We start from the raw sequence: 19,635 nt of genomic DNA on the forward strand, positions 1-19,635 counted from the left end.
TATAAATGGGTGTATATTGGGTCCATTTTGATTTAAGTCGTATTTGTGCAACAGAAAAAAGACTCCAAGAAGCCATGAAATATTTTATTGACAACCAGTGACATAGCCTAAGAGAGGGAAGCACACAGGACGGCAAAATAAAACTCAACAGCCACCAGCAAGGGCTTTTTGGGCCAGGAACACGGCATCCTGGGGTCCTCACAGTCTCCTACCAGTAGACACACAAGACTGGGCATCCAGGAGAGGGGGCAGTGACTCTGGTGTCCCAGAGAGTGATAGGATATATGATGCCTCATTACAAGGAGCAGTGTAAGGAAGTGAAATGAAGGGAGGGTCCATCACTGCCTAAGACCACCTCCTCCTCTTAGGGCCAACACCAGATGAAGAACTGAACCACCTAGGATTTTGTAGTCAGCTGCTGTCTTTTCATCATTCCTGCAGGAAAAGGAGGCACAAAAAGGATTAGAAGTATCATCCAGAACCTGGGTTTCATGGGTCTATCTGGAGGTCTATGAACTCAGATGAGAAACAAAATTACATGTTTATTTTTACTAACCCCTAAATCTGTTATTTCTTTAAACTTTTAACAAAGGCAAAAACCCACAGTGGTATTAGCAATATGGGTTACCTATTAACAATAGAAATTAGATATTTTCATTTCATATTATAATTGCTTGCAGGTATCTTGAAAACATTTAAAAATTATGGTAGTATTAGACTTACTATTAGATCTTAATATATTAATAAAAGCACATATATGATTATCACAAAATTACTTTTGGTTTTTTAACTTTATTTAAAAAATTAAATTTAATGGGGTGACACTAATCAGTAAGACATTTAGGTTTCAGGTAAACATTTCTATAGCATTTGAACTGTTGATTGTGTTGTGTACCCATCACCTAAACTAAAATAATTTTCCGTCATGGTATATTTGACCCCCCTCCCCCAATTTTTGGTATTTTGATAACTATATTTTAATATAATTAATTTCTTCTGTAATTCTACATATTTTATGTCTGAAAAAATCTTATCCTGAGGAGGAGTTTATAGACCTCACCAAATTGCCAAAGGGTCTAGGCTACCAATAAAAAGCAGCAGGTCTGCTCCATCCTCAATATTTGCTCCCTCATCTTCATGTAAGATGGCCACACCCTCATTCCCATTCCAAACTCACATCTGTTTACCACTGTAAATGAGCCGCTGCTGCTGTGGGGGGATTCCCTCTTTCTCTTCCACACGTTCCTTGATTCGCTCCACCTTTAGGGGCACAAGCAGTCAGAGGCTACCAGTGGTAGGTAGGGGTAAGAGCATGGAAGTGGGAGAACAAGTATGCAAACACATGTACATGTAGGGAGATAGGCATAAAGAAGCATTGGGCACTACCTTGTCTGTGGGCTCAATGTCAATCTCAATCTCCTTTCCAGTCAGCGTCTGAAACAGACAAGGGTTTCATGAGTCCTACCGCCCAATATACAATTTGTCTTCTAGGTAAACGGTCTTGTCCTGGTCTATGGGGATCTACTATCTTCTGAGAGATGCACATTCTCAGCAAAGCTGCTTCCAAGAATCAGAAGGCTTTGCCTTACCGACAGTGGCACCGTGGATAGAATGCTGACCTGGGATGCTGAGATGCTAGGTTTGAAACCCTGAGGTCACTGGCTCAGCTTGAGCCCTCTTGTCAAGTCACGTTTGAGAAGCAATCACTGAACAACTAAAATGACATAACTACGAGTTGACGCTTCTTTTTTTTTGTTTTATTTATTGACTTTTAGAGAGAGAAGACAGAGAAAGGGAGAGAGAAAAAGAGAGGGGGAGAAGTGGGAAGCATCAACTCATAGGAGTTGCTTCCTGTATATGACTTGACCAGGCAAGCCCAGAGTTTTGAACTGGCGTGTTTTGACCTCAGTGTTCCAGGTCAGTGCTTTATCCACTGCGCCACCACAGGTCAGGCGAGTTGATGCTTCTAATCCCTCTCCCTTCCTGTCACCCTCCCTCTTTCCCTCTCAAAACAAAACAAAACACCACAAATCAGAAGGCTTTGACCACATTTATATTCATTAACATTTTGGGGCTGTGGATAAATTTGGGAGGGCAAGAATCTGTGAACCATTTGCCCTTAATCCCATAGGTCATTTCACATCCCCTACCCCAACCCACCAGATCCATGTTAATAGTGGTATTCTTTTGCTTGAGATAGCAGTAAGAAGTGACCTAAAGAAAGCATTCCTTTGAGTCAGAAGGACCTTGTTTTATATATCAGTGATAAAAAATTAACATTTAGAGAATTCAAAGAATTCTCAAGGACACCAGAGATCACCTCTGACCAGCTTTTTTTTTTCTTTTCTTTTTGTATTTTTCTGAAGCTGAAAACGGGGAGAGACAGTCAGACAGACTCCCGCATGCGTCCGACCGGGATCCACCCGGCACGCCCACCAGGGGGTGATGCTCTGCCCCTCCGGGGCGTCACTCTGTCGCGACCAGAGCCACTCTAGCACCTGGGGCAGAGGCCAAGGAGCCATCCCCAGCGCCAGGGCCATCTTTGCTCCAATGGAGCCTTGGCTGCGGGAGGGGAAGAGAGAGACAGAGAGGAAGGAGGGGGGGAGGGGGGGAGAAGCAGATGGGCGCTTCTCCTCTGTGCCCTGGCCGGGAATCGAACCCGGGACTTCTGCATGCCAGGCCGACGCTCTACCACTGAGCCAACCGGCCAGGGCCACCTCTGACCAGCTTTTTAAGTGATAGTATAATTCAACATTTTATTCTCCCATGTCTTCACCAGACTTCTATGTAAATCCTAAATTGAAGTCTGGTCTTCTTGACTTCCATAAGCCAAGAGCTGCTGATATCCATACACAATATACTGATTGTACACTTTAGAAGGCTGTGTTCAAAAAAAAAAAAAAAAAAAAAAAAGCCTGACCAGGCGGTGGTGCAGTGGATAGAGCGTCGGACTGGGACCCAGGTTCGAGACCCCGAGGTGGCCAGCTTGAGTGCGGGCTCATCTGGTTTGAGCAAAAAAAAAAAAGCTCACCAGCTTGGACCCAGCTTGGCTCAAGCAAGGGGTTACTCGGTCTGCTGAAAGCCTGCAGTTAAGGCACATATGAGAAAGCAATCAATGAACAACTAAGGTGTTGCAACGCGCAACAAAAAACTAATGATTGATGCTTCTCATCTCTACGTTCCTGTCTGTCCCTGTCTATCCCTCTCTCTGTCTCTGTAAAAAAAAAAAAAAAAAAAAAAAAGGCTGTGTTCCATTTGATTTAATCTCTCATCTAGCCTTGCTCTTTTTCTTTTAAGTGAGAGGAGGGGAGATAGTGAAACAGACTCCTGCATGCGCCCTGACCAGGATCCACCCCAGCAACCCCATCTTGGACTGATGCTCGGATCAACCAAGCTATTTTTAGTGCCTGCGGCTGACACACTCGGGCCAACCGAGTGATTCTCAGCACCTGGGCCAATGCTTGATCCAACTGAGCCACTGGCTGCAGGAGGGGAAGAGGAAGAGAAGGGGAAGAGAAGCAGATGGTCCCTTCTCGTGTGCCCTGACTAGAATCAAACCCGAGACATCCATACACTGGGCCGACGCCTCTATCCACTGAGCCTACTGGCCAGGGCCTATCCTCGCTCTTAAAGCTCATATCTACACCAGTCTACAGTAATTCAGACCACAACACACAATGCACGACCTAACTTAGGGGCATTTCTTTGCTTCTACTGTATTCCTTGCTGTCCCCACTCTTTCTCAAACCTTCAAGGACCCTTTAAAATAAGATCAATGTGCCTAACCTGTGGTGGTACAGAGGACAGAGCATCAACCTGGAATGCTAAGGTCACTAGTTTGAAACCGAGGGCTTGCCCAGTCAAGGCACATATGAGAAGCAACTACAATGAGTTGATGCTTCCTGCCCCCCCTTTTCTCCCTCTCTCTTTCTCTCTAAAATCAATAAATAAAATCCTTTTAATTTTTTTTATTTATTGATTTTTAGATAGAGGGGAGAAGGGAAAGAGAGAAAGAGAAAAAGAGAAAGAAGGGGTAGGAGCAGAAAGCATCAACTCGTAGCAGTTGCTTCCCACATGTGTCTTGACCAGGCAAACCCAGGGTTTCAAACTGGTGACCTCAGTGTGCAGGTCAACGCTTTATCCGCTGTGCCAGCACAGATTAGACCAATAAAAAAATCACTTTTTTTTTCTCTTTATTCATTTTAGAGAGGAGAGAGAGAGAGAGAGAGGAGAGAGAGACAGGGGGGAGGAACTGCAAGCATCAACTCCCATATGTGCCTGAAGAAGCAAGCCCAGGGTTTCGAACCGGCGACCTCAGCACTTCCAGGTCGACGCTTTATCCACTGCGCCACCACAGGTCAGGCCAAAATCACTTTTTATTTATTTATCACTTAAAATTATTTTTATTTATTTATTCATTTTAGAGGAGACGGGGGAGGGGAGCAAGAAAGAAGGGGGGGAGGAACAGGAAGCATCAACTTCCATATGTGCCCTGACCGGGTAAGCCCAGGGTTTTGAGCCGGCGATCTCAGCATTCCAGGTCGATGCTTCATTCACTGCACTGCCACAGGTCAGGCAAAAAAAAAAAAAAATCTTTAAAAAATACTTGTTCCCAATGCACTTTAATACCCATTATATAGCTAGTTGTTTAAGTGTCAAACTCTCTAACTTCCTATTAGATAATGACTGCTCTAATCTAAGCACAAAGCACAGTTTTTGACATATAAGCAATCAAAAAATATTTATGGGATGGCTAAATATACCAATGATCATAGCCAACATTCACTGAACACTTTCCAAGAATCAGAAACTATGCTGAGTGTCTTATTTGCATCAATACATTTAATCTTTGCTAGTATTTCTGAGAAATGATTACTATCACCAATTTATAGATGAGAAAAATGGGGCTTGAAAAAGGTTAAAAAGCATGCTATGGGCCCTGGCCGGTTGGCTCAGTGGTAGAGCATCGGCCTGGCGTGCAGGAGTCCCGGGTTCAATTCCCAGCCAGGGCACACAGGAGAAGCACCCATCTGCTTCTTCCCCCCTTCCCCCCTCCTTCCTCTCTCTCTCTTCCCCTCCTGCAGCCAAGGCTCCATTGGAGCAAAGATGGCCCGGGCGCTGAGGATGGCTCTGTGGCCTCTGCCTCAGGCACTAGAATGGCTCTGGATGCAACAGAGCGACGCCCCAGAGGGGCAGAGCATCGCCCCCTGGTGGGCATGCCGGGTGGATCACGGTCGGGCACATGCGGGAGTCTGTCTGACTGCCTCCCCGTTTCCAGCTTCAAGGGGGGGGGAGGGGGGGGAAGAAAGCATGCCTATGGAGTTAAAAGGAGAGTGTGGCCCTGGTTGGCTGGCTCAGTTAGTTAGAGCACCATGCTAAAGTTCAGCGGTTGCCAGTTCGATCCCTGGTCAGGGCACATACAGGAACAGCTCAATGTTCCTGTCTCTCTCCCTCTTCCTTTCTTGCTAAAATCGATAAATTAAAAAAAAAAAAAAAAGACCACCAAAAACAAATAAGAAACAAAAAAGGAGAGTGTGAATCTAAACACAGACTCTCTGGCCTGAGCTTTTTTTTTATAATTTTTTTTTTAGATTTTATTTATTCATTTTAGAGAGGAGAGAGAGAGAGAAGTGGGGGAGGAGCAGGAAACATCAACTCCCATAGGTACCTTGACTATGCAAGCCCAGGGTTTCCAACTGATGACCTCAGCGTTCCAGATCAATGCTTTATCCACTGCACCACCACAGGTCAGGCTGGCCTGAGCTCTTAACTCTGTACTCAGTACTGCCTAACCGAGTCTGGCTGATCTAATATTGGGAACCCATGTATGCTCTTGTGGTAAGTTCACAAAATAACACGGTTTCTATGGTATTCACACAGGTGAACATGAAGAAAGTACTGAGGGTCTAATCTGTCAACTACAAAATGGTTCAGTTCTAAGTATGTAATATTTCCAAAAATGCAAGAGAATTCCTTTGGCTTTACCTGTTTGGAGGAATAAATTACAACGATGATTCTAACATTTCTACCCCAACACATCATGGTCTGTGTGAAAATTTTCAATAGTGTATGATAAAATGAGAAAAATACTGACAGCAACGAGATTTTCATGAAACTAAATATATTCAGGTGTTAAAATGTCCTTTTGTGAAATGACAGTGACAATATTCAGTAATTTCTTTTAGGCTCTTTCCTGACAGAATGAAAAGTATGTAATTCTGTGTTGTCCAAAAATTATTTATTTTAATGATCATAATATTTTAAATACAAAGATGCTTCACCTGACCTGTGGTGGCACAGTGGACAAAGTATTGACCTGGAATGCTGATTTGAAGATTTGAAGCCCCAGGCTTGCCAGGTCAAGGCACATACAAGAAGCTTCTATGAGTTGATGCTTCCTGCTCCTCTCCCCCCTCCCTGTTTTTCTCTCTCTTTCTCCTCTCTCTAAAATCCATAAATAAAATCTTAAAATAATAATAAAAATAATAAACAAATGCAAAGATTCTACAAACCGACAATTCCATTTTTAGTTAAGTAACTTGGAGGAAAAACTTGAGCATGTATCCAACGAAAAACGTGCACCTTCTATAAAAGCAAAACACTGGAAATAGCTTAATGCCTAATAAAAAAAACCCCACTATTATACTGTGGTACATATCAGAATGATATATTCATATACAAATATCGATCGATTTACGACCTATGCAACTTACGACCACTCGACTTTACGACCACAATCGCTAGCCAGGACTGCTCCTCGTCTGGCAGCGCAGCGTTGCCCAGCTAGGTGTACGACAGTGTAGACCAGCTTCCGGCAGCACTACCATCTCCGCGTGCACCATTTCAACTGTTATCCCAGACTCGGTACAGCAATTTGTGTTTTGTGTCTTGGATATTTTTCATCAAACCCCTCCCAAGATGTCTACCAAGAGGAAATTGTCTTTGCAAATATTAAACCAGTTGTACTGGTAATGCAGTGTTTTACTTAAACCTGACGAATGTAAAAATAAGAAACAAAACAGTGTCGAGATGATATAAATGGCATAAAAGAAAGAAAATTATATAACAATGATGAAAGAAAATTATGATAAAATATAACTTAAAGATTTTTATAATATCATTTCACAGTACTGTACATATAGCCTACTCAACTTACGACCAAATCGTGTTACGACTGGTCTGTCGGAACTAATCGTGGTCGTAAGTTGAGCACTAGCTGTATGCAACAATTTATACACTATCATAGAAAGACCTGAAGAATGTATAATTGCCCTGGCCTGATACCTCAGTTGGTTAGAGCATCATCTAATATGCCAAGGTTGAGGGCAAGGCACATACAAGAATCAACCAATTCATGTAAATAAGTTGAACAACAAATCAATGTTTCTTTCTCTCTCTCTCTCTCAAAAAAAATGTATAATTACATATTATTTTATATATGTATACACACACACAATGAACAGAAGAAAGGATTGAAAGTATACATGTCTCTTATAACAGTTATTATCTTTGAGAAAGGGAGTAGGACTGAAAGAAGAACTGTCCTTTATCTGTACTATTTTTTTAATTCATTTTGGAGAGGAGAGAAAGGGGGGGCAAAAGCAGGAAGCATCAACTCCCATATGTGCCTTGACCAGGCAAGCCTGGGGTTTCGAGCTGGCAACCTCCAAGTTCCAGGTCAACGCTTTATCCACTGCACCACCACAGGCCAGGCAGTACCATTCAAATTTCTAATAAAGATCTATCTATCTATCTATCTATCTATCTATCTATCTATCTATAGATCTATCTATATAGAAATACATATATACATATATACATATATATTGTGTGTGTGTGTGTGACAGAAACAGAGAGTCAGAGAGAGGAACAGATAGGGAAAGGCAAGCAGGAATGGAGATAAAAAGCATCAATTCTTCATTGCAGCTCCTTTAGTTCTTCATTGACTGCTTTCTTTTTCTTTTTAGATTTTATTTATTCATTTTAGAGAGGAGAGAGAGAAATAGAGAGAGAGAGAGAGAGAGAGAGAGAGAAAGGGGGGAGGAGCAGGAAGCATCAACTCCCACATGTGCCTTGACCAGGGAAACCAGGGTTTTGAACCGGTGACCTCAGAATTCCAGGTCGACGCTTTATCCACTGCGCCACCACAGGTCAGATTGACTGCTTTCTCATATGTGCCTTGACTGGGGGCTACAGCACAGCAAGTGACCCCTTGCTCAAGCTAGAGACCTTGGGCTCAAGCTAGCGACTTTTGGACTCAAGCCAGCGACCTTGGGCTTCAAGCCAGTGACCTGTGGGCTCAGGCCAGAGACCATGGGGTCACATCTATGATCCCACGCTCAAGCCAGTGACCTTAGGGTTTTGAACCTGGGTCCTCCTTGTCCCAGTCTGATGCTCTATCCACTGCAACACTGCTTGGTCAAGTTAAAGATATATTTCAGTTTTTTGTTTGTTTGTTTTCTGTATTTTTCTAAAGTTAAAACCGGGGAGGCAGAAAGACAGACTCTCGCATGTACTCAATTGGGATCCACCCGCATGCCCACCAAGGAGTGATGCTCTGCCCATCTGGGGCGCTGCTCCATTGAACCCGGAGCCATTCTAGCACCTGAGACAGAGGCCATGGAGCCATCCTCAGCACCGGGGCCAACTTTGCTCCAATGGAGCCTTGGCTGCAGGAGGGGAAGAGAGAGATAGAGAGGAAGGAGAGGAAGAAGGGTGCAGAAGCAAATGGGAGCCTCTCCTGTGTGCTCTGGCTGGGGATCAAACCCAGGACTTCCACATGCCGGGCCAATGCTCTACCGCTGAGCCAACCAGCCAGGGCCAAAGATATATTTCTTTATCACATGAATAAACAGATATGCATTCTGATTGAATAAATTTTTTTTTTAAAGAGAGATAGATAGGAAGGGAGAGAGAAGAGAATCATCAACTTGTAGTTGTGGCACCTTAGTTGCTCATTGATTGCTTTCTCATATGTGCCCTGATTGGGGGGGGCAGCTGAGCCAGTCAGTGACCCCTTGTTCAAGCCAGCAACCTTGGGCTTTAAGCCAGAGACCTTTGGGCTCAAGCCAGTGACCATGGAGTCACGTCTATGATCCCACTCTCAAGCCAGCGACCCTGTGCTCAAGCTGGATAAGCCTGCACTCAAGCCAGCAACCTTGGGGTTCGAACCTGGGTCCTCTGTATCCCAGTTCAACGCTCTATACACTGCACCACCACCCAGTCAAGCAAGGGCCACGGGTTTAATCCCTGGTCAGGGCATGAAGGAGAAGCAATCAATGAGTGCACCACTATATAAAACAATTATGTGGAACAAATTGATGCTGTTCTCTTGCATTCTCTCTCTCCCCCTCCCTCCCCTTTTCCTTGCTCTCCACTCTCTTTCAAGTCAACGGAAAAACTGAACAAAAATAATCCTTGATAAGAGTATAATAAAACAATTCTGTAAAATAGCACTAACCAATAGAAACAGAAAAATAATGCAAGCCACATATACAATTTTAAATATACTATTAGCCACATTTTAAAAGGGAAGCTAATCTTAATATTCTTAAGTAAAATATATTCACAATATTATCACATCAAAATGTACCCCATACAGGCTTGACCTGTGGTGGCGCAGTGGATAAAGCACTGACCTGGAATGCCAAGGTCACTGGTTTGAAACCCTGGGCTTGCCTGGTCAAGGCACATATGGGAGTTGATGCTTCCTGCTCCTCCCCCCTTCTCTCTCTCTCCTCTCTAAAGTGAAAAATCTTAAAAAAAGAAGTTTAAGGCCCTGGACAGTTGGCTCAGAGGTAAAGCGTAGGCCCAGCACGTGGAAGTCCCGGGTTTGATTCCCAGTAAAGGCACACAGGAGAAGAGATATCTGCTTCTCCTCCCCACCCCCCTATCTCTTTCTCTCTCTTCCCCTCTGGCTGCCATGGCTTGTATGGTTCCAGCAAAGTTGGCTGGGGTGCTGAGGATGGCTTCATGGCCTCTGCCTCAGGAGCTAAGAAGAGCTCAGATGCTGAGCAACAGAGCAATGCCCCAGATGGGCAGAGCATCACCCCATAGTGGGCTTGCCGGGTAAATCTCGGCATGCGGTAGTCTATCTCTGCCTCCCAGTCTCTCACTTAAAAAAAAGGTTCAAAAAGAATGTAACCCCCATACAAAAATTATTAACATACTTTATTGTTTTTTAAAACCAATTCTGCCTGACCAGGCAGTGGCGCAGTGGGTAGAGCGTCGGACTGGGACACGGAGGACCCAGGTTGAAAACCCCGCAGTCACTAGCTTGAGTGTGGGCTCATTTCGTTTGAGCACAGGATCACTAGCTTTTGAGCCCAAGGTCACTGGACTGAGCAAGGGGTCACTCATTCTGCTATAGACCCCTGGTCAAGGCCCATATGAGAAAGCAATCAACAATTAAGGGGCCACAATGAAGGAACTGATGCTTCTCATCTCCTTCCCTTCCTGTCTGTCTGTCCCTATCTGTCCTCTGTCTCTGTTGCAACAAAAAAATTTCTTCAAAATACTATGTATATTTCATACTTAGAGCATAACTCAATTTAAGTGGTAAATATTCATCTAAAATACTTGTTCTGTATTTAAATTGCCTAATTTACAATTGAAAAAGTAGATTTATATACCCAACTTGTTCCAAATATACTTAAAAGTTTTCCAGTGACTGAGAAAGGTTTCAATTTTTATATTTAAACTAAAATTAAATACAAATTTCAATTCCTCCATCTCACCAGCTACATTTCAAGTGTTCAGGAGCTCATGCGACTGGACACTGCTCAAACATTCCAGCTAATATATGAAACAACAATAAAATAATATCCCCATTTTGTAACCTCCAATGAAATAATAGAGCTAACATCAAAGAAAACAAAATAATCTAACAGAAATACATACCACACCACTACCTATGAATTATTTTTACACATGAACACACAGAAAAGACTAATCCAGCCTCTATATCCTATCACTAATTCACAAGAAAAAAAAGATCCAAGAGAAATGTATATTAAGACAAAAGGGAAATGTAATCAGCAAAATCCAAACCACTGGAAACTCTATGGGAAAAACAACATAAATTAGAGAAGAAAAAATAGGGAAGCCCTTGCTAGGTAGCTCAGTTGGTTAGTGTCGTTCTACTATGCCAAAGTTGCGGGTTCCATCCCAGTGAGGGCACACAGAGGAGTCAATGAATGCATACATTAGTGGAACAAGAAATCAATGTCTCTTTTCTCACCCCCATCTCTCTCTCAAATCAATAAATAAAAAAATGGTATTTTAAATAGGAAAAAGGGTATATTATAGATTTCAAGAGGCTTAAAATACATATCAACCAACTGCAATTTATGATCTTATTTGGATCCAGATTTAAACTAACTGTAAAAAAATAGATGAGAGCCTGACCTGTGGTGGCGCAGTGGATAAAGCATCGACCTGGAACGCTGAGGTCACCGGTTCAAAACCCTGGGCTTGCCCAGTCAAGGCACATATGGGAGTTGATGCTTCCTGCTCCTCCCCCCCCTTCTATCTCTCTCTCTCTGTCTCTCTTCTCTAAAATGAATAAATAAAAATAAATTTTAAAAAATTAAATAAATAAATAAATAGATGCGACATAGATCCTAAATTTGATGATTACAAGATCACTGTTAATATTTTAGATGTGATAATTATGGTTACATTAGATAAAGGAAGTTCTTTTTTACAGCTAAATACTGAAACAGGTATGAACAAATGCTGTGACGTTTCATAAAACATCAGGTAAGGCAGTTGGTGAGTATATATTGTAAATAGGACTGACCATGAAATTGTAGTTATTTTGTTTTGTTGGTTTTTTTTTGTCACAGAGACAGAGAGAGGGACAGATAGGAACAGACAGGAAATAAGAGAGATAAGAAGCATCAATTCTTCGTTGCGGTACCTTAGTAATTCATTGATTGCTTTCTCATATTGGCCTTGACCAGGTGGGTACAGCTGACCGAGTGACCCCTTGCTCAAGCCAGCGACCTTGAGCTCAACCTGGTGAGCCTTGCTCAAGCCAGATGAGCTCGCACTCAAGCTGGCGACCTCAGGGTTTCGAACCTGGGTCTTCTGCATCCCAGTCTGACACTCTAACCACTGTGCCACTGCCTCATCAGGCTGAAATGATAGTTTTTTGGGTTTTTTTTATAGGGACAGAAACAGAGTCAGAGATAGGGAAAGACAGACAGGAATGGAGAGAAGAGAAGCATCAATCATCAGTTTTTCATTGCCGTTGCGACACCTTAGTTGTTCATTGATTGCTTTCTCATATATGCCTTGACCATGGGCCTTCAGCAGACCGAGTAACCCTTTACTTGAGCCAGCGACCTTGAGTCCAAGCTGGTGAGCTTTTTGTTCAAGCCAGATGAGCCTGCGCTCAAGCTGGCGACCTTGGGGTCTCGAATCTGGGTCTTCCACATCCCAGTCCGATGCTCTATCCACTGTGCCACCGCCTGGTCAGGCTGAAATGATAGTTTTTGAAGCTGGGTAAAGCATGCATTATATCTTTCTCTGTGCTATTGTTATGTGTTTGGAATTGTCTATAATTAAAAAGCAAGTGTGCCGCCTGACCAGGTGGTGGCGTAATGCATAGAGCGTCTGACTGGGACTAAGAGGACCCAGGTTCGAAAAACCAAGGTCGCTGGCTTGAGCATGGGGTCACTGGCTTGACCTTGGGATCATAGACATGACCTCATGGTTGCTGGCTTGAAGCCCAAGGTTGTTGGCTTGAGCAAGGGGTCACTCACTCTGTTGTAGCCTCCCATCAAGGCACATGAGAAAGCATTCAATGAACTAAGGTGCTGTAACGAAGAACTGATACTTCCAATCTCTCTCCCTTCCTGTCTGTCTATCCTTCCTATCTGTCTCTCTGTCTCTGACACACACACACACACACAAAAAAAAAAGTAACTGTGTCTGACCTGTGGTAGTGCCGTGAATAAAGCACTGACCTAGAGCACTGAGGTTGCTGGTTTGAAACTCTAGGCTTGCCGCTCAAGGCACCTTCAATAAGCAAGCAATGAACAGCTAGAGTGAAGCAACTACTTCTTGTCTACACTCCATCCTCTCTGTTAAATCAATAAAAAATTCTTAAAAAAAATTTAAAAGATTTTTTTTTAAGAGACAGGGAGAGTCAGAGAGTCAGAGAGAGGGACAGATGGGGAAAGACAGGAAGGGAGAAAGATGAGAAGCATCACTTCTTCATTGCGGCACCTGAGTTGTTCACTGATTGCTTTCTCATATGTGCCTTGACTGGAGGGTTACAGCAGAGCAAGTGACCCCTTGTTCAAGTCAGTGACCTTGGGCTCAAGTTAGCAACCTTGGGCTTCAAGCCAGCGACCATGAGGTCATGTCTATGACCCCACGCTCAAGCCAACGACACCATGCTCAAGCTGGTGAGCCCGTGCTTAACCTGGCGACCTCGGAGTTTTGAACCTGGGTCCTCTGTGTCCTAGGCTGATGCTCCATCCACTGTGCCACCACCTGGTCAAGCTAAAAGATTTTTAAAAAATGTTTACTGTATTGATTTTAGAGAGAAAGAGACAGTAACAATAATATATGCCCTGACCAGGAATCAAACCGACAACTTCTGTGCTTCATATCAGTGCTCTAAACAAACCAAGCTACCTGGCCAGGGCAAAAGATATTCTTGATATATCATGTCATATTGGGTTTTCCCCCTTAGATCTGCTCATTGTGTCCCAGGAATACATTCAATGCTATTTAACAAGTCTATGGTGAACCTAACCCCAACATGCTGCTTCAGGCACTGGAGGGGATATGTAAGACATTAAGCAATCCAGCCTTTGCCAACAATCTTTTTCAAGTAAAGATTTACAACCAAGAAACAAGGTGCCATACAATTAATAAAATAAACATATATATATATATATACACACACACACACAAAGAAGTGTCAAATTAAATATTATTGTCCAAATACAAGGTACAATGACAAAGTGTTTAGGTGACCCCAATGAAGTAACATTTCACACTCTCTATCATACCTAAAATAAAAATGACTGGCATGACTAGAAGTTAGCAAGGGTGTAAAGCAGCTGGAATAGTCATTCATTGCGGCTGGGAATGTAAAATAGTACAACCCTCAGCCTGACCAGGTGGTGGCGCAGTGGATAGAGCATCGGACTGGGATGTGGAAGGACCCAGGTTCGAGACCCTGAGGTCGCCAGCTTGAGCGCGGGCTCATCTGGCTTGAGCAAAGAGCTCACCAGCTTAGACCCAAGGTCGCTGGCTCCAGCAGGGGGTTACTCGGTCTGCTGAAGGCCCGCGGTCAAGGCACATGTGAGAAAGCAATCAATGAACAACTAAGAAGTAGCAATGCTCAACGAGAAACTGATGATTGATGCTTCTCATCTCTCTCCGTTCCTGTCTGTCTGTCCCTGTCTATCTCTGCCTCTGTAAAAAAAAAAAAAAAAAAAAAAAAAATAGTACAACCCTCAGAGGTTTGGTAATTTCTTTTATGGTCATGTATCTCTAGCACATGACCTACTAATTCTATTCCTAGGTTACTATTTTTAAGATTTTATTTATTGATTTTAGAGAGAGGAGGAAAACAAAAATGATGGGTAGGGGAGAAGCATTAAGCATCAAGTCATAGTTTCTTTTTATATGTGCCCTGACAGGGCAGGCCAGGGGTTTGGAACCAGTGACCTCAGCAATCTAGGTAAATGCTTTATCCACTGCGCCACCACAGCTCACACCATTCCCAGTTTATTTATCCAAAGGAAAAACGTAAGTCCAAAAAAAGGTTTGTATAACAATGATCATAGGAGCCTTATTCATAATAGCCAGAAACTGGAAACAACCAAAAAGTCCATCAGCAGGAGAATTGGTAAACAAACTGTGACACTGCTATTCAATGCACTACTCAGTTAGAGGAAGGAAGCACAGATACACTCAACAGACATAATGCTGACTGAAGTACGTGAGTCACAAAACTTATATATTGTGCCTGACCAGGCGGTGGTGCAGTGGATAGAGCGTTGAACTGGGATGCTGAGGACCCAGGTTCGAGACCCCGAGGTCGCCAGCTTGAGCGCAGGCTCATCTGGTTTGAGCAAAAGCTCACCAGCTTGGACCTAAGGTCGCTGGCTCGAGCAAGGGGTTACTTGGTCTGCTGAAGGCCCACGGTCAAGGCACATATGAGAAAGCAATCAATGAACAACTAAGGCATCGCAATGCACAACGAAAAACTAATGATTGGGCCCTGGCCGGTTGGCTCAGCGGTAGAGCGTCGGCCTGGCGTGCGGGGGACCGGGTTCGATTTCCGGCCAGGGCACATAGGGGAAGCGCCCATTTGCTTCTCCACTCCCCCCCCTCCTCTCTGTCTCTCTCTTTCCCTCCCGCAGCCGAGGCTCCATTGGAGCAGGGATGGCCCGGGCGCTGGGGATGGCTCCTTGGCCTCTGCCCCAGGCGCGAGAGTGGCTCTGGTCGCAGCAGAGCAATGCCCCGGAGGGGCAGAGCATCGCCCCCTGGTGGGCAGAGCTTCGCCCCTGGTGGGCGTGCCGGGTGGATCCCGGTCGGGCGCATGCGGGAGTCTGTCTGACTGTCTCTCCCCGTTTCCAGCTTCAGAAAAATACAAAAACAAACAAACAAACAAAAAAACTAGCCTGACCTGTGGTGGCGCAGTGGATAAAGCGTCGACCTGGAAATGCTGAGGTCGCTGGTTTGAAACCTTGGGCTTGCCTGGTCAAGGCACATATGGGAGTTGATGCTTCCAGCTCCTCCCCTCTTCTCTCTCTCTGTCTCTCTCTCCTCTCTCTCCCTCTCTGTCTCTCTCTCTCCCTCTCTCTCCTCTCTAAAAATGAATAAATAAAAAAAACAAAAACAAAAAAACAAAAAAAAAACAAAAAAACTAATGACTGATGCGTCTCATCTCTCTGTTCCTGTCTGTATGTCCCTGTCTATCCCTCTCTGTCTCTGTAAAAAAAAAATATATATATATATATTGTATAATTACATTTATATGAAGTTGTAAAACTAACATGGAAATTTTCAGAGGGTAGGAGTTGAAATATTGAGATTTTATGATTATATGAGTAGGTACTGTGGTTAAAAACTCAATGGACTGAACCCTTAATAACCTCATGTTTTATTCTATGTTAAAAAAAAAACTTTAATGAGAAAAATGGGCAATGAGAAAACTTTAATGAGAAAAATGTCTTTATATAGTAAAGACATTGCCCAAAGTAATCTGCTAAGAGGGTACCAATGCAGGCTCTGGGTTTAGGGAGTGATATGATAAAAAAGTTTAAAGATCTGTACACTGTAATTTTGTATATCATGCCTTGGTTTAGACTTTAAAATTTACAGGGGACTTAGCCAGACAAACATCTGGTTGGACATATCACACAGAAAAAAGACATAAGTTAATGAAACCCCAGACCAGAATAAGGGTAAAGAAATAAGAAAATCAAGCAAAAGGAAGTATCAAAGTAAAAATTAGGTTCTATAGGAGGAAAATTACTCTAAAAAGCTATATAGATTCCAGATATCTGGTTGATTTGTTGGATCAATATATGAGTACTGGGAGACAGCTTAAGACAGAAGATGATGTATTTAATTTTAGAGAGATGAAGTACCAAAAGATTTAAATCAAGGATCTGGGCCCTGGCCAGTTGGCTCAGAGGATAGAGCCTTGGCCCAGCATGTGGACGTTCTGGGTTCAATGCCCAGTCAGGGCCCATATGAGAAGTGATCATCTGCTTCTCTTCCTTCTTCTCCCCCTTCTCTTTCTTTTCCCCTCTTGCAGCCAGTAGTTCGACTGGCTTCAGCATTGGCCCCAGTGCTGAGGATAGCTCAGTCGATTCAAGCATCGACCCCAGATTGGCGGGGGGGGGGGGGGGGGGGGGTTTGCTGAGTGGATCCTGGTCAGGACTCATATGGGAGTGTGTTACTCCCCTCCTCTCACTTAAAAAAAAAGAGATTGCCTAAAGAGATATAAGGAAAGTGTTTCAGGAGAGAAGACTGACAATTTTAGAGAGGTACTAAATAAAAATGAATGCAGAGACAAAATCTAGAACCTTGCAACTCAAGCAGCATCAGCATCACATGTGAGCGTATCAGAAATGCAGAATCTTGGGGATGGGTTCCATCCCAGACCCACTGAATTAGAATCAGTATTTTTACAAGATCCCTAGGTGATTCTTTAACACTTTTAAGTTGAGAAACCCATCTATAATACAGGTCTCAACCATCAGTGGGTTATGAAATCAACTTTGAATTGAAAATGTCAAAGCATATTACATATAAGTCTGTCTGGGGCATGAGGTAAAATTTTTAATGTAGATAGAGATTTTTAAAAGGTTTACAAAACATTGAACACCAAGTATAGGAATAACCTGTTCTTTGGAATAAGACAGCAGTAAGCAGACACAATAAACCTAATGCAGTAAAAAGAAGATAAAAACACTGCATCTATACCCTGGTCGGCTAGCTCAGTGGTTAGAACATTGCTGTGATACACCAGGTTGTGGGTTTGATCCCCGGTCAGGGCACATACAAGAAGCAACCAAAGATTGTATAATAAATGGAGTAACAAATCAATGTTTTTTTCTCTCTCTCTCTCAAAAATCAATAAAAAATTTTTTTAAGCATTGCAATTGCTAGTGTTCCTCACACTTTTCTGAAAGTGACCCACAGTAAGAAATACATATGAACTTGTAACACATACATGTGTGTAATACAGGTAAAATGGAAAAAAAATTCACAATACTCTTACCCATTAGTATGATATTTCTATTTTCTTCTACTTTAAAATTTTTTTATCGATTGATTTTAGAGATAAGAAAGGAGAGAGAGACAGAAATACAATTTGTTTCTGTATGTGCCCTGACCCGGGATTGAACCTGCAACCTCTGCATATTGGGTCACTGCTCTAACCAACCAAACTATCCGGCCAGCTGCTGCTGCTGCTGCTGCTTTTTTTAGTCAGAGAAAGACCGGAAGGGAGAGAGATGAGAAGCCATCAATTCTTTGTTGTGGCACCTTAGTTGTTCATTGATTCCTTTCTTATAGGTGCCTTAATGGTGTGTGTGGGGGGCTAATGGGGGGCACTCCTGCCAAGTCAGTAACTCCTTGCTCAAGCCGGCGACCTCTGGGCTCAAGCCAGCACTGGGGTCATGTCTATGATCCCGCACTCAAGCCAGTGACCCCCATGCTCAAGCCGGATAAGCCTGGGTCCTCAGCATCCCAGGCTGACACTCTATCCACTGTACCACCGCCTGGACAGGCTATTTTCTTCTTTTTTAAAAATGTTACTTTGTGACCCATTGAACCATTAAATTTATTTCACAATTAGTGATTCTTTTATAGATCACTACTCAAAGTTTGAAAAACAATGATATTTGGCCATGCTGTTGGCCTCAATCTTCAGCTAAGAGGTGGTTTAGAAGAACTGAAGAGGTTAAGAATAGCTATTATATATGGTAAATACCGTACACTAAAGAGCCGATGAAATGACGATGGATTTATTTAGCAGTAAAGAAGCCAAACTGATGTTACACTGCATCAATTGTTAGTTTTTGTCTTTCTGTCTGCAGGTACAAAAGTGGAAATGGCAGACAGGGTTAATGAGAGTTGGGAAATGAAGAATCACGAAGTTGAGAAATGAAAGAAACACTGCTAGTACTAAGAACTAAGGCTTTGGTAGCTAACCTGTTTCAGTCAAGGAACTTAGGCTGGTCCAGGTCAGGATGCCTGGTTCAGAAAGGCAGGTGCTAATTGAACACACTCCTAGTTTGGGTTCCTGACGGCTGGCTTAGATATTACACCTTGGCGACAACCAGCAAAGGTCTACAGCCTCTGGAGCCCCATCCTCCACCCCCAACCCCCAGACTAACTTTTTTGTGCTGTGCTGGGAAGCAGCTAAAGTTAGGGGCTGGTGGAAACAGGTTACCTGGACAGGAAGAATGGAGACCAGAGCGTATGCCAAGAATCTAAGAGGGAGTGGAACCAAATTGCTGCCAGGCCTTCTCCCTGACCGCGGGTTCGAATACAGCGAGAACCCATACGAAGCAGGTCTCCTTTTGGGCCATGGCACTGTTCTAGCGAGAAAGCAGGAACAGCAAAAACCCCGTGGTCGTCTGCCTGCGTCAGCCCCCAGCAATCAAAGACCTCTCAAGTCCCCCTACTTCCCATCACCCATCGCGCGGAGCCCTGAGGCTGTGAGTACCCTCCAGGCTCGGGAAAGGTGTGGTTTCCCTTCCTGCTTCTCCCGTAAGGCACAGAGGCCAGCCTAGTACAGCTGTGTCCTGGCAAAGCTGGAGGTGTTCCCACCTTCACTTTAATTAGCATCTTCTTCCAAGGTTGGGGTTGCAGGCAGATGAATCGCTGCTTCCACTGCTGCCGTAGACGATGCCGCTCCCCTGCACACCGCTCGTGGGAATCACTTCTGCTTCCGGGTCACTGTCTGCCCCACCCTTCCCTTCTTTCCCCGGGATTCCCCGAAAGGCTCAGAAATGCTCCCGCGTCTCGTCTCCGTGGCGTCGTAAAGAAAAAGAGGGTGGCCAGCTTGTTAGAGCGGACACGACGCGTCCGCGATTCTGAAAGTCCTTAGCTTGTGGAGGAGGCGGAACGAACTGCTTTTCCCATCAT

At 43.7% G+C, this 19,635-nt stretch overlaps 1 protein-coding gene across 1 annotated transcript; it reads right to left on the reverse strand.

Annotated features, from left to right (window-relative positions):
• Positions 1 to 71: 71 nt before the first annotated feature.
• On the reverse strand, positions 72 to 19,513 carry NEDD8 (NEDD8 ubiquitin like modifier). The gene is made up of 4 exons (XM_066277563.1): positions 19,318 to 19,513; positions 1,387 to 1,434; positions 1,178 to 1,260; positions 72 to 435 (listed from the first exon to the last, which is right to left on the reverse strand). The coding sequence occupies exons 1-4, from the start codon at positions 19,333 to 19,335 to the stop codon at positions 339 to 341; spliced, it is 246 nt and encodes an 81-aa protein (XP_066133660.1). The 5' UTR covers positions 19,336 to 19,513; the 3' UTR covers positions 72 to 338.
• Positions 19,514 to 19,635: the final 122 nt, after the last annotated feature.

The sequence above is a fragment of the Saccopteryx bilineata genome, chromosome 4 (genome assembly GCF_036850765.1).
Source record: "Saccopteryx bilineata isolate mSacBil1 chromosome 4, mSacBil1_pri_phased_curated, whole genome shotgun sequence".
NCBI lineage: Eukaryota > Metazoa > Chordata > Mammalia > Chiroptera > Emballonuridae > Saccopteryx > Saccopteryx bilineata.

What these genes read in the sequence shown, in the direction of transcription:
- NEDD8 (XM_066277563.1), bottom strand. An exon ending in ACATTGAGCCCACAGACAAG is followed by an intron (nt 1,261 to 1,386) that starts GTAGTGCCCAAT and finishes GTGCCCCTAAAG; the next exon opens with GTGGAGCGAATCAAGGAACG. An exon ending in ATTTACAGTGGTAAACAGAT is followed by an intron (nt 436 to 1,177) that starts GTGAGTTTGGAA and finishes CTTTTCCTGCAG; the next exon opens with GAATGATGAAAAGACAGCAG.